General features: G+C 30.9%; 3 protein-coding genes and 1 pseudogene across 3 annotated transcripts in view; 2 read left to right on the top strand and 2 right to left on the bottom strand.

Moving 5' to 3' along the window:
• Positions 1–24,625, top strand: part of LOC125824139 (aspartic protease inhibitor 10-like) — a 112,346-nt gene that overhangs the window by 73,769 nt on the left and 13,952 nt on the right. The gene's annotated exons all lie outside the window — the stretch shown is intronic.
• Positions 25–5,426, bottom strand: LOC125824008 (proteinase inhibitor type-2-like; annotated as a pseudogene).
• On the bottom strand, positions 11,084–11,840 carry LOC125824137 (proteinase inhibitor type-2). Its single transcript, XM_049503498.1, has 2 exons — positions 11,758–11,840; positions 11,084–11,653 (listed from the first exon to the last, which is right to left on the bottom strand). The coding sequence occupies exons 1-2, from the start codon at positions 11,807–11,809 to the stop codon at positions 11,262–11,264; spliced, it is 444 nt and encodes a 147-aa protein (XP_049359455.1). The 5' UTR covers positions 11,810–11,840; the 3' UTR covers positions 11,084–11,261.
• Positions 20,109–20,777, top strand: LOC125824006 (aspartic protease inhibitor 11-like). The gene has a single exon (XM_049503366.1). It carries the CDS (start codon positions 20,109–20,111, stop codon positions 20,775–20,777), a length of 669 nt encoding a protein of 222 aa, XP_049359323.1.

Raw genomic sequence — 24,625 nt, 5'->3', positions numbered from 1 at the left:
GTAACACATATTATTGATGATTCCTTATGTTGTAGATATATAGCTCTGAGGCTCCCCAGTACAAATTAAAGATCCATCATGTCCATAGAGTTTGCAACCATCTCATGCGGTGCAACAATTAACACAAACTTGATAAAGTTTGGTCAATCCAGAAGATGGACAAGTCATGTATCTCTAGAGTCACACTCCAGGGTACATGTTGTAACACCCCAGAAATTTTTTTCGAACTAAGACTCGAACCGTTCTTCGTAGGGAGTGAAATTTCACTAAGGAATTAAAATTTCTTAAGTATTAAGGTCAGGTCACTAGATGTAGCACATTGAGTTCCAAAAAGAATTAAATTGGAAATAGCAAAATCTGAAATTTTGCAAGTTATGCTTAAGTATGAGTTTTGGATCGACTTCAAACGACCATAACTCCTAGCTTATGATGAGTTAGGTGTGCTACCAGATACCGTAGGAAAGAAATTTGAATTATCATTCCAACGCCACCGAGTTTTCTCAGTTTCGAGTTTGTATGAGTGAGATATGGCCTTTTGAAGTTAGGATGTCCAGTTAAGGAAAGTCAAAACCGGGTTTTAGAGGGGCATTTTGGTCTTTTCCTTACTCAATCAGATTTAATTCGTTTTTAGTAATATTTTAAGGGTCTAATCCTATTAGGTTCAGTTTTATAATCCTAGTTTACGCCTAGGGTTTTAGTTGAGAGTTCAAGAAGAGAAAAGAAGAAGAGAAAAGAGAAAGGAGCAAAACGTTCGTCGAAATTCTTGAGAGTTGTTGCGGATTGTCGCCATGGGTTTGATTCCTAAGAGGTATGTAAGCTTCCATAGTGTTGGGTTTGTTCACCCACACGCCAAACATGTTATTTTCAGCGCAAATTTCATTCCACGTACTGAGCCATTTAGCCTGCATCTTCTCATGATGCAGACACAGGTATTCAGGATCATCAACAGGAGATTCGTTGACACATCCCGGAGTTCGAGTTAGCTATGGTGAGCCTCTTTGTTTTCGGAGGATTTCATTTACCTTTCAGTTATATCAGTTGTTAGGAGGTCGTGGGTCTTGTCCCGATTTCCATCTTTATCAGTTAGAGGCTTCATAGATAGACAATAGAGTTTCAGAAGTCTTTTCATTTATTTTGTTAAATGTTTTGAAGACTAAAGATGCCTTTTTATGGCAAGTTGTATATATTTTATTATACAGAGTTTTCTTTTGAGTTAAAGATTTGTAAAGTTGAGTTCATGAACTTTTATTTCAGTTTTAAGCTTTTGCATGCTTAAGTTAGTCTTCCGCTTGTAGTCAGCCAGGATGAGGGTTCGCTTGGGGACCAACAATGATTCTTGAGTACGTACCGGCCACATCCAGGGTGTAGACTCGGGTCATGACACATGCCTTGGGTTCAATCTATACTCTTTCCTTCACAAACAAACTTGCCGTCTTTACCAAAATAGTAGCAACCCTTGTACCCCGTGCAACATGTGGTGCATTCCGTGGGTTTAATTATAGTCAGTCCTTCTGAACTGAGGCATTTTGTAAAAGCAATATACGGATCACAATTTCGGTGGCAAGCTTTTGGGTTTCTTGGGTCATATTGTCCTTTGCATATGAAAGTCCCAATAGCACTATAATAATTGCAACCTAGAAAAGCCTGCACAACAATTGGAGCATATGAGATTTTTCGGACTTCCTTCTGAACGTGGGCATATCCCATAGCCAAGATTACTGTTTTATTCGAAAAGGTAAATAAAAGAAAAAATGACTAGTTTTCAAAAAATCGATTAAACTTATGGTTTAAGAGAAATAGAATTTCCAAAAGAATAGAGTCGCCACTTATTTTTTTTTAGTAAAAATCAAGAAAAAAGTGTAAGGTTTTCAAAAGATTTAAACAAATAAAATCAGTTGAAAATAAAAGGGTTCGAAATTCAATGTACATTCCGAGAAGGTGTTAGGCCATCGGAATGCCCGCTAACTTGCGGTTGACCAGTGATTTGACTAAAAATGACTTTGACTAATTTTGAAATTCTAACTAAGTAAAAGAACTCATAACGACTTTGGTTAATTTTTGAAATTTTAACTAAGTAAAAGAACTCATAACGACTTTGATTAATTTTTGAAATTTTAACTAAGTAAGAAAAAACCTCATTTGTTTTAAACTTATTTATTTATTACTATTATTATTATATTTTTATTTTTATTTTTATTTCTCATTTTAATTATTCAAAGGGAGATGAACTAAAGGAAAAAATTTTCTAAAGGGAAATAATTCGTAAAGTGCAAGTCAAATTAAAAGAATATAAGCAAAATTAAGTGATAAGTAAAAAATATGAATATATTTAAATTAAGCGTGAGAAAAGAAGAAATGATTTCTCTTGGGGGATTTAATTAAATAATAACCAAACACGAAAGAGTTAGTCAACACAACAAAAAATAAATATAAGGGAGAGAATGTCAAATTTGGGCCTTTGGCCCAAATTCATGAACCTGTCCTAAATACTAATACCCAAAACGTAAGTTTAGGCCTATTTAATTCAAAAACCAGCTGCTGGACCATTCCTTTGGACCTTTTGGGCCCATTTTCGCTTGAACCTGTTGTTGGAATTTCTTTGGGGTCTTTAGGCCCATTTTGCCTTTGAAGATTTGTTGTAATTTCAAATTTGGGCCTTATTTCAGCATTTTTTCAGAATCTGTATGTCGCCATTTTTGAACCTGTAATGCATTTCGACTGTATTCCAATTTCATGCTGGCTGACTCGAGGAAGAGAGGATATCAGGCCTTAATGGCCCCTTAGTAATGCAAGGGTAAAGGCCTAAGTCCCAAAAGACTCGCCAATAGATCACATGCATCAGAAAACAAAAGGAATGCGTAAGTACCATTAATTGGCAATTTAATACGAAAAAGAGACATCGAATAAAAAATGGCTCAACACAATAAGATCTCAAACAGCTCATGCTTCCAGGGGAAAAGACAAATCAACCCATGAAACCAAATATGATAAGGATAGGTTACTTTGAGCATGATAATTAACATATAGTGACAAGACAGTAAAATGAATATACAATAGTACGATTATCTAGAAAACTTCGAACTTACGCCAACAAATAAGCAAATCGAAACTACTAAGATTTTAATGAACAACATTAAACAAACTCTAAAGCGACTAAGGAAGAGAATTTGCATAAAGACGAACAATACCAATCCAGAGCCTAATTTCAAGAAAACTGGGAAAAAACTCATCCGAGATTTGGAAGAAAAAAAACACATACTTCCTGGAAACAACACATTTAAGCTAACCACGGGTGACCTCTAAAGAATAGGAAATAAAATCGGATAGGCAAGAATAGTAGAAGAAACAGAACATGGATCTCGTATCGAAGAAAGAAATCTGCAAACACAAGAATACCTCAACATCTTGGCACGAAATGAATCTGGATATATACCGATATGGATGAAAAAAACTAACTAAAATGAGTTTCAGGAAATGAAAACAAGAGCAATGGAGTTTAACACTTAATCAGAACATGAGCATGAGCACAAATAGAGAAGAACAAACAATGAAGAAACGACACAGACTTAAGACGAGCAAAACAGCCACAAATTTAAGAAGAGTACGGGCAAAGATACGAGCTCAAATGATCATTAGGCCATCTTGAAAACGGACACACGATCACTCATTTCAGAAAATAAGATGAAGGGAATAACATCATACTAAACACATCACGCAGGCTCATATTAGAATCCTCATATTAGACTCTACAAAGACTACATCAAACCAACATAACGAACTTAAAGCGAAACAAAGGGACTACGAGTTGTTCACCTTACTGCAGGCCGCGGAACTGGGACGGGACGGGCTGGAGAATTCTGTTTTACCACCAGCAACTCAGAGAATTCCGGCGGGCAGCAAGAGGGTAGGGTTCAGAAGAAGAAGAAGCTGGAAGACGAGATTCTCTTTAGAATACCTGGCGATTTTTGTATCTATTATAGGTTTCAAAGATATTTATGTATTCACTGTCTCCTATCCTTTCCCTTGACTCAAAATTTTCCGATTGAAAAAATTTCCTCCTTCAAAAATCCCCCCTCTGCAACTAACAAAAGCAAATATATATAGAAGGGAATCACTAGGGTTTCGAGTTTGGGAGGGAAGAGGGTGAAAAAAATCCCAGATAGGCAAGGGACCATTTCGAAATTTGAACTCCAAAACTTTCACCATTCGGGGTAAACATCGTTTCTTTGCAATTTCGCCCAATTCCGAAAGGGGAAAGGGCGAATCGACGCTCCGGATTGATTCACCCGTCCTTGGGCGCAACGTGGCTCCATCCCACAGCCCCAAGGACGAAGCAGCAGCTGAAATCGCGGAAAAGTTGTACAAGATCCTACCAGCCTGAGGAAGAAGACGTTGGGATTTTGCTTTCCGTCTATCGCCGTTGCTGCTGTGAAGACGTCGCTGTGGCTTCTGTGAACTCGCTGTTGCGTGTTCTCGCGTGAGGCGCGTACAAGGGTCGGCTGGTCGTCCACGCGTTGCTGGAATTTTTGGGTCTCTGGGTGTCGTTTCTGGTTTGCAGCGCTGGCTGCTGTTCTGGAAGAAAAAAAATACGGGTCTGGGTCATTTGTTTTTGGTATTTTTTGGAATTGAAAGAGGCTGGGTTGGTTAGAATTAGAATAGGAAATTGAGTGGACTGGAAAAATGGAATGGGCTGATGGATCGACTGACCTAATTTTGGTCGAAAAATTGAATTAAGGTGAGGTTAAAATTGGCTAGAATTGTAATATAAAATGACTAAATGGATTGCAATTATGGCCATATAAAATTTAAAACATAGCCGAATTGAGTTAATTTAGTGTATCCGGCTAGAATTTAAACACGATGAATTAAATTAATTAATTAACGGGCTTCTTAATCTTAACCAGATAAAAATAACTAATTCGGGAATATTAACTAATATTAAGTGAGATAACTATCAAAACATTTTAAACAAGTAACATCCCCTTCTTCTTTTTTTGTGATTTTTGAATGCTCGTAAGAAATGTAACAATTACATACAAAATTTATATAAAAATATTATATTGTTTTAAAAATTATAAAAATGACTAAAATTGCCTTAAAACTTAGAAAATAATTTATTTGTCTTTTTGAGTTTTGTAAAACTAATTATTCCAAATCATTGAAAATTAAGAAGCTCGAAAATTAATCTTATCGGGGAGGATCAAATTAGGTGTCAAGAATTACCACATTCTTTAGTACAAACCCTAGCATCAACATGTTCCACTGCACTTACAAGTAACAATAATCCTACAACAAATATAATAAGGAGAAAGGGAAATGAAAAAACATACTAACACTTATTGTTTATGCCTAAAAAAAGAAACTAAAGAGAAGAAAAGAGAAAGGGAAATCTTACCAAGGAAACTAACTTGTTTGTAAACAGCCATATTATGGATTATTTTTACCTTGTTTAATTTTCTTTTCTTTTGTTTGGGTTGAGAAGTGTCTATCCTCCTTCACCTATTTATTATATCAAACGAGTGATAAAAAACGTAGCTACTAAAACGTTTTTATATATATTATAAAGAAGAAAAAGATGTGCCCGTTAGTGTAATTAGTTTGGCTAGTGCCATATTATTCTTTTTCTTTCTTTATTAGAAAGCTTAACTTTCCTAAGTGGCTATCTTTAATTTTTTGTTTTTGAAATATTAGTCATTTAGCAACAATTTTCTTCTCCACAATTGCATATATCGCTTTAGTGGAAAATAACAATTTTAGTCCATGTATTATAGGTTTATTTTCATTTTGATCCCTGTTATATGAATCGAGTACTAAGCATCATTACTGGAATTATTATATCTAATTAAAGGACAATAATGGATCTATCTGTAAGTACAAAAAAAACATGCTAACCATCTAACATGATTAATTGTTACTCCCTCCATCTTTAGTTACATGGCTGAATTTTATTTTTAGTCATCTATCTAAAATTAAATATTACTACTCACTTTTTATATTCAAATATACCAATTTTTTAATTTTTTTTTTTTTTTTGAGTCTTTTTTTTAAAGTTAAAAGAATATTTTTGGGCTTTTTCTCAGAAAGGAAATGCAAACAATTAAACCATATATAAGTAACTTTTTGTCTGTTTACAAGAGAGAAAATTAACGTCCTATCATTCATAGCAATATTTATATTTAATGCTCCATATGTAAGTGATTTTTTGTCTAAATAAATGGTAGAACAAATTACTAATTACTAACTAGGTTGAAAGAAAATAAAGACATGAGATAATAGTGGGACTTACATATATGATGAAAGTTGCACTAGCCATGTTTTTCATCCATTGATATTCAAAGTTAACAATTTTTAAAATCAATGAATTATCAAATTTCTTCGAAGGTATAGTGATAGGAGAAATAATTAAGTAACTAATTATCTCAAATTAACTTTATGTGATCAAAAGAAAGAGTAAACATCTACGTTTTGTTAATTGCTTTACTAATTAGTCCTATTTCCTGTCTTTTTCCTATCTTTAATTATGCAAATCATGTTTTATGACTATTCTCATGCACTAAATATTTTGTTAATTGATATAGTAAAACTTTATTTGTAGCACATATAAACAAATCATGTTATGTGACTATTTTTCTACGTTAAATATTTTATTAGTTGATATGGTAAAATATTATTTTAGCACACATAAATCATGTTCTGTGACTATGTTCCTACGTGGAACGATAATGTTAATTACATATTAGTGGGTTACTCCCTCTAATTCAATATAAATAAACTATTGACACTATTTTATATTGATAAATTAATATTTTGTTAATGACTTTAAGTATTTTTTTACGGGTGTCACTTTTTAACAATTTATTTATATTATACGGAAAAGAGCTTAAAATGCTTTTTAACTATTTTAATTGGTACAAAATCACCCTCCATTTATCTTTGGGCTCCAAAATACCCCTAACGTTGACTTTTTGTCTCAAAAATACCTTTATGTCTAACAGATCAAACTCATTAGGTGGATGAAGGGTAATATTGTACCAAACCTCATAGTTTAAGGGTATTTTAGTCCCTTTTACGTTAAAATGATTTGAAATTACTTAATAAATAAATTCACATGATTGACTCGATTTTAAATTTCATAGTAAATTAAAAATAAAATAAAAAAAAGTTAGGCATCTACTCTCTACACTCCCCCCCCCCCCCCCCCCCCCAATCCATTTTTGTTTTCTATTTGGATCTTGTCCACCATTTTATTTTATTTTCAATTTATGACAAACAAGAGAGCAAAAAGGAAGAAAATAATGATGCATTTATATAGAAATAATTAGTTGAACAAAAAGATGACTCAATTAATTAGCAAATATGTACGAAAAATTCATTATTTTCTTTTGTGTGTACCCCTAATTCAAAATAAAAGAATAAAAATAATCATTTCTCTTATCACCTTCATCCCACCATAACAATAATACAAATTAAAAGAATATAAACATGTGAGTTCATTTCAAGTTTGAGTCTCGGATATCTTAATTAAGAATAAGAGATTTAAAAAGAAATAAAAGAGAAAATGAACAAGACATTTGAATAATTGATAGAAAATTTTATATTAATGAAAATAATATTTTTTTAGATGGACAATTAGTTGGGGTGAGTATGGATTTTAGTAAGATCCCCATTTATGGAGTTGGGTTACGTTATAATAAATTGGAGGTTGATTTAAAATAAGCCAATAGGAAGATATCATGAAATTAATTATTTTTCAATATTATTTTCAAGTGTGTCGAATCAAAATATGAACCAGATGTGGTTTTATATATATAACAAAAAAGTTCTTAAAGCAATATAATAAATAAATATTTAATAATTTTACTTTAAGGGAGCTATTAAAAATAAGGGCAAATATGAACCATAGGATTAACATCAAAAGTATTTTTAGTCAAAAGGTGAACGTCACTGTTTCTTAGAGGCGAAAGATGGATGAAGGGTAATTTTATACCAAGTCAAATACTTGAGGAACATTTTAGACCCTTCTCCGTATATTATATTATTGATGTTGCCTTATGATGCAGAAATATAGCTCTGAGGCTACCCAATACAAACTAAAGATCCATCATAATTCATATCCATAGAGTTTGCAACCCTCTCCTGCAGTGCAACAACTAACGCAAACTTGATAAAGTTTGATCCAGAAGATGGACAAGTCACATAAACAACTTTCCGAGCTGTGGGTACATGCATTGGGTTCAGTACTCTCTCCGAAATAGTAGCAACCCTTATACCTCGTACATCAGGTGGTGCATCTCGTGGGATAAATTATCATTTGTCCTTTTAAACGGAGACACTTTGAAATATTTGTTATCTAGAAATAATTTTCTTCGACTAAACATAATTGATCTTTGATTAATATATTGTATATATATTTTAGTTTTGATCTCTATATACGGTATATATGATTGGACTAAACATAATTGATGTTCAATTAATATAAACTTGCGATTTTGATTTTTCACACTAAAAAAAGTTAAAAATTTAATGGAATTGTTAATTTTAAAATATAGATTTTTTTTGAAAAACTTATTCAAAAATGAAGATTAATTAATTTGTTAAGACAAACACGATGTTGAAGTCATCATTATCGCCAACTCATACCATTCAATTCAAATATAATCAAATTGGATCAAAATTTATCTTCTCCCCCTCTCTATGGCTTTTCTCGTTCAGTCGTTCATGTATTATATTTTAACTTTCTATTAATTATGTATAGCTATAAGTAGGGGTGTTCATGATTTGGATAAAAACCGATCCAAACCGAAAAATCAATCCTAATCGATTAAATGAACCGATTTAATTTGGGTTTTGGTTTGGTTTTAGATTGTTAAGAACCGATAGTCATTGGTTTGGTTATGGTTTTGTTTGAAAAAAATCGAAGAAATAACCGAACCGAACCAACAAGTTATATACATAAATTTTATTACTATACATACATAATATATTATATTCATAAACAATTTTAAAGATTTTATATATGTTTCATCAAAATTTATTTATAATTTACTTATGAAAGAAAAAATATCCAAGGTGAGAACATTTTTCTTATTGGTTTCATGTATATGAGTGTCTATGGAAATTCATTGTGGGACTGAAAATGTCATTGTCTCTAACTTCTATGCCAAAATAGTGAATTTTGAAGTTTTATTCAGTAAATTCAATGATCCAAAGTTCTGTAATGCCAGTCATTCTATCTATTTTTCGTTTGAATGGATTGTTGTCACTTTTTTCACGTTTTGAATGAATTGTTTCTTTTATTTTTATGTATGGTTAATAACCGAACCAAACCAAACCAAAACCGAAAACAACCAAACCGATAAATGTATATTATATTTGATTTGGTTTGATTTTGATAATTTTAAAACCGATTAAGTTGGTTTGATTTTGGTTTTGACCAATATCCGACCCAAACCAACCCGTAAACACCCCTAGCTATAAGATTGAATTATTCAACCAGATTCTTCTTATAGAACATTAACCCGAGATTTCTTAGCGCAGTTACCCTTGAATGTATTTTTTTTCTTATTTATTTTTAATTAATGATTTCATTAGTTTAGGATGAAATTACTTTTTTACATAAATTAAAGATTAATTATGCTTAATCAAAATATACATGAATCAAAACTGATAATAAACCAATAATACAAAGACCAAAATTGTTATTTGCCCATCACTTTATTTTTTGTAATTAAAGTGGATAGAACTACTTTTACAAATAGATATTTGTGAATTAAACAGATGGCACAATGCAGCGTAAATTGGATAACCCTCTATGAAGAGTGATATAACCTACAAAAATAAAATAATATCTCTTTCATATGGAATTATTGTATTGTATCTAGTTGAACGACAATAATGGAGAGTCCGGCATCAAAATGGACACTTTTTAAATTCTGAATATAAAAAAGGACCCTCTCTAAAAGTACACACTAAAACGGACAAGTCACCCATTTATGGACGAACTACAACTACCATTTTTAACATCGTAGCCTCCGTTAACTCCAAATTTATCCAAACCAATATTACACAAATATTTTTGTTAACCCCTAACGTAAATCAATATCTCTTTCTCGATTCGTGGAAGATTAGACTTTCATAGTCATTTTTTAAAAGTAAACCTTTAACTACGGTTAAGACACTTTTAAGTTAAATTTAATTTGAACCCTTAAATTAATTTTATATATTTAAAATAGATAAATGTCAATCATCCTGATATGAATTTGAAAAAATGAATGAGAAAGATGATTCAATTAAGGCCACGTTTTAATCATTACTAAAATAAGATACAGTATATTTTCATATATATATTTGCTTTCAAAAAAAATTGACAATCCTTCGTTTCTAGCAATAAATTTCCTCAACCACAAATATATTAAAGATAACTACGGCATAGAAACAAAAATTTGTAGTAGAAAACAAAGAAGAATTTTATGTTAGCGGAGGGATCCAAATTTGTATACTTCAATATGAAATTAAAAAAACTTCATTGAACATCAAAATAATAATAATAATCATAAACTCTTCAATTTTTGTATTCCTAGCTTCTTGAATTAAATTGTTTACATATTCAACAATTATATAGATGTAAAAATTATTTCTCTATCTATTCTGTTTATATCATGCATGGTTTGAGATATATCAAAGGATAAAAGTAATATAGGTAAATTATCTCACTTTATTAAGTTTTCTATCTGAATTATTGAAAATGTAAGTTTTTTACCTTCTTATCTGAACTATTCTTAATGATTAGCAAAAACATGCCTAGACATGACAAGACAAAATATTTATCTAAAAATCTTTTTAGATAAGTTTATTCATAAAATCTTCGTCCACTTACCATATATAAAAATCGCTCTATGCTATCCTAATAGAATTTGGCTCCCCTCCAGTGGGAGTTTTCTCCCGTGATACCCCTTATTAATAATGGACTAAATTCATTTTGCTAACCCAATTGATATTAACTATGATTAATGTTATATGTATATGGATTTAGTTAATAAAATGCATATTCTGGTTCATTAAATAATTATAAAGACAGTTGACATTCATTTAGGATAAGAATTATGGATGATCTCTTTCTCTTATTCAGATAATTAGTAATTACACATAACACACAACTCTGATGCCCACACATTATAGTGATTAGCATGTCATTATGTGTGCATGCTTTTATTTCATACATTAATTACTAATTAAAAACTACAACGCATAGTATTGATGCTTTATGCTGTGGACAAATATGCCTTGGGTTCATCACTTTCTCCTTCACATACAAACTTGCCATTTTTACCGAAATAGTAACAACCCTTGTATCCTGTGCAGCATGTGGTACATCCGGTGGGATAAATTAGCGATTTTCCTTCTGAACGGGGACATCTTGAATAGGCAATATTTGTATCACAATTTAGGGGGCAAGCTTTTGGGTTTTTTGGGTCAGATTCTCCTTCGCAAATAAATCTCCCGAAAGCACTATAATAATTACAACCCTTATAGCCTGAGCAACAATTGATGCATATGGGATTTGTCGGACTTCCTTCTGAACGTGGGCATATCCCAAAGCCAAGATTACCACATTCTTTAGTACAACCCAAAGCATCAACATATAGAAACATTCCTACAAGAAATATATATTAAGTAAAAAACATAAAACTACTTGTGTATGTATAAACCAATAACTTTTTTAAAAAAAAAAAAAAAAAGAGTAGAGGAAAATCTCACCAAGAACAATTAGTAGGTAAGCAACGAAACTAACTTCCTTGTGAACAGCCATTATGGATAATTAATTAGTACCTTGTTTTCTTTTAGTTTTGGGGTGATGAGTGTCTGTCCTCCTCTACCTATTTATAGCAAACGAGTGATAAAAAAGATAGCAAAATAAAACTTTTTTTTTCTTCATATTAGTATATATTATTTTTATTAATTGATAAAAAAAAAAATGTGCTTGCTAGTATAATTAGTTTGGCAATGTACTTACGCTTGCTTCTTCTTAATTACTCTCTCCATCCGATCTTTAGATGTCCGATATACTTGTCTAACTTGAAAAGTTTTGTGTCTATTTTATCTTTGCTATTAGAGACTATTTACTATCAAATATATTTTTCAAAGCATTAAATTTAATATATTCAAAAAATAATATTGTAATATCATTCTTATTATTTATTGTTTCTGAATATAAGTCTCAAATTTATATAGTGGACAATTATGATTGGACGGAGGAGTGGAAAGCTTAACTTTTCCTGGTTGCTATCTTTAATTTCTCCTATTCAGCAAGCTGTACTGACCCCGACTTGCATGTTTTTTTGAAATTATTGTCATCCAGCAACAATTTCTTAGTTCACGTGATAATTAAGTTGGAACTCTATTATTGCACAAGGAAAAATAATAAAAATATCCTTGAATTATCTGAAAAAGGCTTAAATATATCCCTTATTCATATCTTTGGTTAAAAAATACCTTTTTACTCACCTTTTGAACTCATTTTTATCCTTTAAACTAGAGCCGTCAAAATAGGTTTAGCCCATGGGATCGGCCCAACCCAATTCATTATTGGGGGTAGAGTTGGGATATGATTTTTCAAGCTCATTTAAAACTAAGGATATAAGCCCAACCCATATAAACCCTTAGCCCTTGAGGCTTAATCGGGGTCGAGCTAGGATCGGCCCATAGGCCAAAACTTTTTATTTAATGGTAACTTACAATAATATCACTAGTATATAATCTAATTACTTAAATACACGTTATGTTGTAATATTATGAATCTTATCAAATTTTGGTACGTTCAGATACATGTATCTCAGAAAATATGAACTCAAAATTAGGTTAATTTGTTTTAGATACATTCTATCCAAGTAGATTCGCATCTATCTAGGATACATAGACAAATTTCGCACCCTCACATCTCTCACATCTTGCTTGTCACTCTCTTATCTTGCTCACGTGTCTGATATGCAAGATACATGTTAATTACACTAGATTTTTTGCTAGTGTTATTGAAACAACACCATTGATTGCCATATTTGATTTGAAAATCTTCTCATTTTCTTGATGTTAGAGAATTATAAGTTTGAAAAGAAAAAAATGAAAAAAGAAGGGCTAATCCGCTCCAGCCCTCGGCCCTTCTAGGATTGAGCATTTTCAGGCCTTACCAAATAAAGGATCAGCCCATCCTAGCTCTTCAAATTCATTGGCCCACGAGGCTTGAGCTGGGTGGGGCTGGATTGACCCTTTTCGACAGCTCTACTTCAAACTAACAACCCATTTTTATTTATTATTATTATTGTTATTTATTAGGTGACGTCTCCTATTGGATAAAAATTAATCCCCAACTCATCAATTTTTTTCCAATCTGCCCCAACCCAATCCCACAGCCCCATGAATATTATTGGATGTTTCCAACCTGAATGCTTAGTCTAATATGAAACAAGGAGGGGAGGCTGGGGGTGTACTGTTCCAATGATAACCAAAACTCTAAGATCAATCACGTGAATTTTTTTTAATATATACAATCAATAAATTAAGCCGTCAGCCCTTTGCTAAAAAGTTGGGTCGAGAAAGATTTGATGGGTCGAAAATTAAATTTTTATCCAATAGGAAGATGTCACCTAATAAAAAATAAGAATAACAATAATTTAAAAAAGGGTTGTTAGATTGAGGGATATTTGTAACCAAATAAATGAATGAGGTATATTTAAATATTTTCAAATAGACTAGGGGTATTTTTAGCCCTCTTTACTATTGCATATATAGCTTTAGGGTATAACAATTTTAGTCCCTGTGTTTTGGAATATATTCTAGTTTTAATCATGTATATAGGGGTGTTCATGCGTTGATTTGGGTCGGTTATTGGTTAAAATAAAAACCAAACCAACTTAATCGATTTTAAAATTATCAAAACCAAACCAAACCTAATATAATATACATTTATCGGTTTGGTTGTTATCGATTTCGGTTCGGTTATTCGGTTGTTAACCATATACATAAAATTAAAAGAAATAATTCATTCAAAACGTGACAAAAAGTAGCAATAATCCATTCAAAACGAAAAATAGTTAGAATGACTGACATTACGAAACTCTCAATCATTGAATTTACTATGAATAAAGCTTCAAAGTTCACTACTTTTGTCCTAGAAGGAAGAGAAATTGACATTTTCAGTCCCACAAAAAATTGTTATAAACACTCATATATACATGAAACTAATAAGATAAATATTCTTATCTTGGGCATTTTTACTTTCAGAAGTAAATTATAAATAAATTTTGATGAATACATATATAAGATTTTTAAAATTGTTTATAAAATAGTATATTATGTATGTATAATAATAAAATTTATGTATATTATTTATTGGTTTGGTTCGGTTATTTCTTCGATTTTTTTCGAACAAAACCATAACCAAACCAAATACTATCAGTTTTTTTAAAATCTAAACCCAAGCCAAATCAAACACTAAATAAAATCAGTTCATTTAATCGGTTTGATTCAGGTTTTCAATTTGAATAAGTTTTTATCCAAACCGTGAACACCCCTACATGTATATATAATTCGATTAATCTACGATTAATATAAATATGTACTTTTGATTTTTCACAGTAATGAAAGTTAAAAAAAATTAACGAAAACGTTAATTTTAAAATATAGAAAATTTAAAGAAAAAAAATCAAAAGTAAAGATTAATTTATTAAAAAGGCTAGTCTCGATTGACAAACACAATCCCCTCTGTTTTAATGGGTTTTCTTGTTCATATATGTTATTTTAGGAAAAAACTTATTTGCACCGGGTGTTTACATCAAATTAATGCAATTTTCATTATTATGTGATTTAGTGAAGTAAAACACATGTTTTAATTAATTAAGTTTATGTAAAATAAACTATAAATTTAAACACATGGCATATATGTATTGAATTGGTGTAAACACAAGATGCGGGTAAGTTTTACCCGTTATTTTAAGTACTTTCTGCTAATTTTTAATACTTTCTGCTAATTCTTATATCTAAATAAAAGAATTCTTAGAAGGATTGAATTCAACCACAAGAAAAACTAAAAAACATTTTATTTATTAAAAAAAAATAAACACGACCCACTCTCTTTTACCATGAAATTCTGAAGAAGTTAGAGCCATATGACCCATTAAGCGCATTTACCCTTGGATGTATTTTTCTTTTTCACTTTTCTTATTTATTTTTAATTAATATTTTTCATTAGTTTGAGGATTAAAATCCCACATTTATATAAATTACTATTATACAAAGATGAAAATCGAAATATACCAATAATACAAAGATTGAATCCGGTCAACAAATTGTGCCAAAAATAATGCTATCATATTATTGCTATTGAGTTATTGGGTTAATGAATTTTTAATGATTTTATAAAAAAAATGATTGGATTATCGATTCGATTTCGGTATTTAGTATTGGGTTATTGGGGAAATGGATAACCCATTAAAACGATAGTAATTTACTACTTTACCCTTCATAAATATCAAACATTAGTAATTTAATATAACTAATCATTATATCAATACTCGACACTATAGTCTTCACACAAAAAAATTCATATTATGTTTTGGCTATAACATTAATTATAGCATTCGTACTACATTTGTTCTTATTGATGCAATTTTCTCATTATTTTTCGTGTTTCACTATATCAAAGCATTTACAACTGATTTGCTTGTTTCACTGTATCACATCAAATTATTAGAGAAGTGAGAAGTCATATATTTATTTTATGAGCATTTTTCTTATTCAGTAAATCAAAAATTGATTCAAATATTTTATTAATTTAACGATTTAAAAATCGAAAATCAAACTAACAGTACATAAAACTGAACCGAATTGACCAATGCATGACCCGCCACTTTTATTTTTTGATTTTTGTGCTCTAATATTAGTGGATGGAAATTATTTTTTCAAATAAATGTTTGTAAATTAAACAAATGGCCCAATCAGAAAATTTTGCAGCCTAAATTGGACCACTGTACATGCAATAATGAGTTAATACCTCAGATGGTCACTCAACTATGCACTCTTCTTTCAGAAAGTCACTCAACTTTCGATTTTAACTCAAAAGTCACTCAACTATGCACTTCTTTCTCAGAAAGTCACTCAACTTTGAATTTTAACTCAAAAGTCACTCAACTATGCACTTCTTTCTCAGAAAGTCACTCAACTTTGAATTTTAACTCAAAAGTCACTCAACTATCCACTCTTCCCTCAGAAAGTCACTCAATCTATTTAATTATTTTTTTATAATTAAAATTTGCTGATATTAATTGTTTCTATAACAAACCAAAATTTTTTAAAAAAAATATCAGCAATTTTTTATCTTCATTCCCTCTCTAAATTTTTTATTTTTTTAAATTTTTGGTTTGTTATATAAATAATTAATATCAGCAAATTTTAATTAAAAAAACAATTAAATAGATTGAGTGACTTTCTGAGAGAAGAGTGGATAGTTGAGTAACTTTTGAGTTAAAATTCAAAGTAACTTTTTGAGAGAGAAGTGCATAGTTGAGTGACTTTCTGAGAGAGAAGTGTATAGTTGAGTGACTTTTGAGTTAAAATTGAAAGTTGAATGACTTTCTGAGAGAAAAATACATAGTTGAGTGACTATTTGAGGTATTAACTCATACAATAGTTTAAGAGAATCTCTTTTTGATATGGAATTATTGTACCTTGTTGAAGGACAATAATGGCTGACAAGGAACTAATGGTTATTTCATCGGTTTTTATTTATGTGGATGAATTTCATTTAGTTATTCCAAAATAAAATGTTAGTAATAATCTTATATTTTCAATTATATTAAATTTTTAATTTTTATTATTATTAATGAGATGCTCAAATTTCCAAAATATTCTTTTACTTCTCAAGTTTTCTAAAACATTTAAACATTTTAGAAATTCTATACATTGAAACTTCATGATCTAAGTGTATTTAAGATATACTTTTTAAGAGAAATAATAACTACTCTAATAACTAAAAAAAAAGAATTTACATATAATAAGTATTTAATTATAAGTCATTTACGTATATAAATACATATTTTTTTTACTAATAGTTGGTGTATCTTATTGATAGTTTATGTTCAGTTTTTATTTATGAGTTTTGACAGAGAAATGTTCCCAAAAATGAGTAGTGATCTCTTTTTTTTATAATTAAAGGCATGAATTAAAAAAAATATTTCTTTTTAAAATTTTGTAAAGAATTACTGTCTTATTGTTTATAGTTTTAGTTTGTCTAATTAAATTTTAATATATTTAATTATTTATGGATATAATTCAACAGGGGGTCTAATTAAGTGTAGAATCTCCATAATTTAGAGGGCGTAAATATTTGGTTCTAAAGAATAAAATGTCTATCTGTAACTATAGGGTCCGTTTGGACATGAAGTTGAAATGTGAAAACCTTCCTTTGTGAAAATTATTAAAATTTTCTCTAACTTTTATATAATCTTGTCAAATGACTAAATCATAATTCATAAACAATGTCTATATGTATCCTTAGGTGTCGCATTAATAAATCACACATCTTTATTTTTCTTTTGTTAATAAATATTTACGATTACATATTATAATTACAAACTTTCAAATACATTTAATCTTACGAAAATTTATTGGTCCACTCTCCACCCGACTCCATCTCACCCCATGTACTCTCCAAAGTCCAATCTCTTTCTCTCACAACCCCACACACCCCCATAAAAAAAAAAACTTAAGTAATCAATTGAGAAAATGAAACTTTTTCATTCGTATTAGATATACCCATAATAGAAAAATATCTTGTATAAGAATTAAGAGATTTGTTTTTTTGTTGGAAGGACCATATCATATAGACCTATCCACCACGTGAGTGATATGGATATTTTTCATTGAAAGCAAAATATTTATGTCTTGAAACAATTACAAATGGATAAATCTGATTTTATGTGAGTAAAGAAGAAGCACCCAAATTTTCCTTCTTATCCTCTGCTCTAATTGCAGGACCAATACTGATGTGCAAACGGGACCATTAACGATTATGAATAAGTAAAACGTGCCAATGAAGTACGATGGTTAGTTGAGTATATTTATATATTGAAAAGGGTATATCCATTCAATTTCGCATATTTTAAAAATATATTTTATTTTTTTGTGTATGAATTGTTAAATTAGGTTAATTGATAGGAGTCGCCAAATATTGAACAGTAAAAATGTTTTTGTGCTAAAATATTAGTTACAAACGTACTCACTTAATTTCACATAATTTAAAGGTATAGATATTTGGAAATAAATAATTAAAGTGGTGAGCAAGAATAAAACCTCAAAAAATATGCGTTAGTCGCCTCTTTGAATTCATTTAAGCGGTAAATGTGAATAACACAAAGACTATTGAACGATCATTACACCAAATAAACTAATGACAATAACTTGATTGTCGGTAAATATGTATTTGTAGGGGTAATTACCACTCTTTATAAATGTCTCTAAAACCTATAACGACATTGAATCCAATGAAAATTAACTAATGTTGATAAATACTTTAGCAATTAGCACTCTTTGCTAATGTGTTTTTGATATTGTAGTGATCTACCAGTGACTACATGGCGAATACTTTAAGGAGGCTCGAAGTTGAGCAATCCTTATTGTTTCTTCTTATTCACTATGAAGCATGGTAGCTCTCATTGATCAATACTATTTATTTATGTAATTCAGATACATGCAAATAGGGGAGGACCTAGGTGGAGCCTAACCCCCTTGTCAAAAATTACACTATATATATAATATCAAATTCTTATTTTTTGTGTATATACATTAAAATGAACCCCCTGAGAACAAAGTACAGACTTGGCTCAATGGATACATGGTCCATGTAATGCCCCTATGTCACGTGTTCAAGTCCCATTGGCAACATTTTTTCCCCTTTTTAATATTAGCTTTGGAAAATGGAACTTTTGGGCTTAGACCTTCTTCTTCTTTTTCACTATTTTTTCCTTTTATTCCATTTCTTCTTTTTAATTTATTTTTGTTTAAATTTATTAGACACATTCTTTTTATTTTTATATTTTATTCTTTTTATATCTATTATTCATTTTGTTTCAACGTAACTCTTTTTTCATATACGTTTGAATAACTTTTTTTTAGAAAATGATGAATTATATTTAACTTGAAATTGAGATAGAAATATAGTTTATTTTAAAAAAAAATGTAAATTAGATGTAATTGAATGAAGAAGCTTAAATATCATCAACGTCCATTTAAAAATATTAATTTAATAGAAATTCATGAAATTTCTTTTATATTTTAATTCTATTTTAGTGAGATGAAAACTAAACTTATTTGATTTATTCGTTATTTGTTTTTTTTTTACAAATTATGACTAACCTAGTAAATTGAACTATATGAACTAAAAAAATTGACGATGCTATTTATTTATATTAATAATATGCATTATAATATTAGTAACTCTATTCTTACACACTTTTAGAGAATCTTAACGATTTTCATAGTAATATTTGATTGAATGGGTATTAATTTAAAATTTTTAAAAAGGGAAATATAAAGTAAAACATTACAAAATAAAAGTATAAAAAGCACAAGAAATTTTAAGAATGCTCAATGGACATGATAAAAGTAAAAAGAAATGTTAATACGGTATGATAAAGTGAGTTAAATTTAGCATGATTAGGTAAATATCTTTCTTCTCCGTCTCGCTCCCTTTTTCATCATTTAATTTTCATGTGTGTTAGGAATTAACTTATGTAATACTGTCGATCCACTAAAATTCTTATCAATGCATCTTTGTCCTCGATATCTTTGATTAGCTTAGTCTTTACTTTTATAAACCAATGAAATATCTATGGTTCTTGTACAAAGAGCATGCCGAGAGGCTACTACGCTCACCGCGCACTTGCATTACCACCTGAGCTTCTTCTTTATACTTCAAACTCCCTGAGCAAAAATTCTGGATCCGCCACTACATGCAAACCACACTAGATACATGACATTGACATGATTAGGAATTGAGGATATCACTTCACTCTATAAAGTAGAAGGCTTTATTAGTATAAACAAGTCACAAGTGAAACATGACCAAGTGTTTATTATTCCTCTTATCTCTTTGTTTACTTGCTTTTGTTGGGTTTTCATCAACTTCCCCTTGTCAAAATCCTCGTAATTCTAATAGGGAAGTATTCGACACATTGGGTAGAGGAATTAATCCTCGTTCAAATTATCGTATCGCTTCATCTCTCGGAGGTGTCCTAAGTGGTCATGTATACCTAGGTCACATCCCAAATTCAGGTGCCTCTTGTCCAGACGGCGTCTTCAAGTACAACTCCGATGGACAAAGAGGTACACCTCTTAGATTTATTGAACATTCTTGTAGAGGACAACCACCTCGCATCTATGAAAACCAAGACATTAACATCCAGTTCGTTGGTTCGAGGAATTGTGATAATTTTATAAATTGGAAAGTGGGAGAGTACAATGCAACACTAGAGGCAAGTTTGTTTGGGACTCGTGGAGGAACGATAGGAAGAGCAGATAGTAGTTGGTTTAAAATAGTGAGAGCAGAAAGAGGTTACCATTTGTTGAATTGTCCTGGTCCTTTTGTATGTCCAAATTGTGCTCTTAATCAATGTCGAGTAGTGTGGGTGGTTGTGTTAGATGGAAGAAGGCGTTTGGCTCTCGCCACAAGACAAACGCCTTCTCAAGGGCTCCGTTTCCCTCTTAGTGTCTACTTTGTGCGCGCATAATTAACACTATGTTACGTTCTTGTATAATTATCTTTCTAAATAAAACTCTTTAATTTTATCATGCCAATGTTCTTTACTTTTGGAGTTCTTTTTCGCCTTTCAGGAATATTTATTTTAAGAATAGTGAACATAAAAATGGACAGAGGAAGTAGATATATCATATATGACCTTATTCACGTATGTAGGGGTGTTCACGGGTCAGTTTCAGTCGGTTATTCGTCAAAATTAAAATCAAACCAATAAAATTGGTTTTAAATTATAAAACCAACCAAACCAAATATAATATTTATTTATCGATTTGATTGATATCAGTTTCGATTCAGCTTGGCTCGGTTATTCAGTTATTAACAATACATAAAAATTAAAAAAAAAAAAGATTCATTCAAAAGAGGGAAAAAGACAACAATCTTCTTTCCTTCTGGAACTCAGGAATTATTTGGAGTTTTTGCGCATGTTTCTTTCCACAGGTAAATAAGTAAATTAATATTAAGAGTAATTAAAAGTGACAAATAAAAATGAATATTTACTTTTAGAATAGTGAACATAAAAATGAAAAGAGGGAGTAGTTGTATCATATATGACCTTATTCACGTAAGGGGTGTTTACGGGTCGGTTATGATCAGTTGTTGGTCAAAATTAAAACCAAACTAGTTTAATCGGTTTTAAACTATAAAACCAACCAAACCAAATGTAACGTCCATTTATCGGTTTGGTTAATATCAATTTTGATTCAGTTTGGCTCGGTTATTCGGTAGTTAAATTTTTTTTAAAAAAATTCATTCAAAATGAAAAATAGTTAGGACGACTAACATTACAAAACTTTCGATCATTGAATTTATTGTGAATAAAGTTTCAAAATTTATCATTTTGGTCTAGAAGGAAGAGATAGTGACATTCCTAGTCCCACAAAAAAATATTAGACACTCTTATGTTGTTATACATGAAACCAATAAGATAAATGTTCTGGTATTGAACGTTTTTACTTTCATAAATAAATTATAAATAAATTTTGATGAAAACATATATAATATATTTAAAATTATCTATAAAAATAATATATTATGCATGTATAATAATAAAACATATGTATGTAATTTATCGGTTCAATTTGGTTATTTTTTTGATTTTTTTTAACAAAATCAAAATCAAATCAAATACTATCGGTTTTTAAGAATCTAAAACCAAATCAAATCCAACCACAAATAAAGCCGTTTATTTAGTCGATTTGGTTTGAATATTCAATTTAAAACAATTTTTATCTAAATCGTGAACATCATTAACCGTAAATACTTAGTAGGCGTTTGGCCATGCGATACCATATCACGATATGGAATAGTGAGATGGAATCAATGTTTGGACATGCTATTTCACACTGATTCCATCTCATGATTCCATATTCTCCAAAAACCATGATATGAAAATTTCATATCATGATTTGAGATATTTTAATACAAAAATTGATTCACAAGTTTATATTTTGTTAAAACAACTCCACATTTATATCTACTAACCATTTATTTCATATGTAAATAAAATTTATAATCACATCATTACTTTTTAAAATTTATTATTCTCACCAACATATAGTCACTTTAACTCACAACAACCGATTGTTGAGTAATAAATTTGTTCTCTTCATTTACTCCAACACCTAATTTATTGCTTCTACCGATTTGTATTTATTACAACTTATAGTTATATCTATTTGAACAACAAAGCAAATCAAATTGATGCATTGAAAATTGTCATAGCTTGTGCAGTGTTACATAATTATTTGCGAGAATACTAAAGGACTGATTAAATATTCATAGTCTATGAGCATGAAAATATAGTTGCAGATGATATTGACCAACAAATGGCTCAAAGTAACAATGTTGGTTCGTCTTCTCGATCACATGAACGAGAAATGCAAGTTTAACTTGAGGAAATTGTACGTACTATGTGAGAAGATTATATTAAAGACTAGTACACTACAATTTATTCAATTTTTTTATTGAATTAAAGTTAGATGAAACAGTTACTTAAGTGGAGAACAAATAGCTTTGTAATAATTTATTATGCGATTTTATAAATTTTTGTTTATTTGGTAAGATTGAATAAACTATTGAAGACGGCAATAGTTAGTTAATAATTAGTCAGTTAGTTAGTAGTCGACTGACGTGGCAGAGTAGTTAGTTAGGATTACGAATTAGTTGTAACAGATTGTAACAGTTAAGTCATGTAGGTGTACATGTGTATGAAGTGATGTATATATATTTGCATAATGCTAAGTTGAGCTCATTCAATACAATACACATTTTATTTTACATTGTTGGTTATCTTCTTCCTCTCATATGTAATCTCAGCATCTCCATTGAAGGAGTTAACATGGTATCAGAGCAGGGGAATGAATCAACATCAATGGCGACTGAGTTCGTTATTCCTTACACACATCCTCTCTACTTGCATCCATTGGACACTCCAGGATCTGTGATTTGTCCTGTTAAGTTGACAGGGTCGGAGAATTATGGGTTATGGCGGAGGTCCATGCGAATTGCTTTGCAAGCGAAAAGGAAGTTAGGTTTGGTGATAGGAACCTGTAAGAGAGAAAATTTCGAGACTAAGTATCATGGTCAATGGGATACCTGTAATGCGATTGTTCTCTCATGGCTTATGAACACTGTAGCTCCTAATCTCTTAAGTGGTATCGTTTATGCGTCTGATGCATCACTGGTTTGGGAGGATCTGAAGGAACAATTTGACAAGGTCAATCGTGTGAGGATTTATCAGCTACACCGAGAGATTGCTACGATTGCGCAGGGGATCGATACTATTTCGGTTTATTTTACGAAATTGAAGGAATTATGGGCTGAATATGATGCTATGGTGATATTCCCAAGCTGTGAGTGCCCGAAGTCGAAGGATTATGTTGAGCATTTGCAACAACAACGACTGATTCAATTCCTTGAAGGTTTGAATGAATCGCACTTGCAAGCTAGGAGACAAATTTTGATGAAGACTTCTGAACCAACTCTCAATCAGGCGTATGCAATGATTGTTGAAGAAGAGAGTCAAAGGTCTGATGTGGATCGTAACACTTTGGGATTGAAATCTGTAACTGAAGGAAACGACATTACAACATTCTGGATTGCTAAGCATTCTCCAAAGCCTCGATACAAATCTCCGAATGCCTATTGTGATCACTGCAAGACGAAAGGTCATATGAAGAGTGATTGTTTTCAGCTTATAGGATATCCTCCTTGGTATAAAGGAAAGAAGAAAGAGGGATACAATGTGCAGTACAATGTTCCAGCCCATAATTCAACTGTGCCTAGGTTTAATCCTGAGTATAGTGGTCATAATACAGGGCCACATTATGGAAACTTATCGTTTTCTCACAATCATAACACTGCAGGTGAAATTAGCAAGTCTGTTGGAAATAATAGTCACATAGGAGCTCACACACATGGTTATACTGGAGTCCATGGATCTTATGCAACTGGATCTTCAGGATCTAATGTCACTGCAGATATGTGTATTCATGGATGTGGTAATGTAGGCACACATGGTCATGGAGGTGGTGGCATAAACATGGCATTCACAGGCAATCACTCTACTTCACATGGATCCCCTTCACCTGATACTACAGGTATTGTTAACTGCTCTATAGTGCATAATTCATCTGGTCATAGATGGATAGTTGACACAGGGGCCACAAATCATATGACATCAACTCCAACATTGCTTTGTGAAACTCAACTTCTACCTCCAACTGAATTTAATAAAGTTCATTTGCCTAATGGTCAACAAATACCTATTGCTTTCAGTGGGAAATCTAGATTGGCACAGGGAGATATATCTCATGTTTT

The sequence above is a fragment of the Solanum verrucosum genome, unplaced genomic scaffold (assembly GCF_900185275.1).
Source record: "Solanum verrucosum unplaced genomic scaffold, falcon-dt-bn FXZP01000088.1, whole genome shotgun sequence".
In the NCBI taxonomy this organism is placed as follows: domain Eukaryota; kingdom Viridiplantae; phylum Streptophyta; class Magnoliopsida; order Solanales; family Solanaceae; genus Solanum; species Solanum verrucosum.
This window is presented reverse-complemented; position numbering and strand designations above follow the sequence as displayed.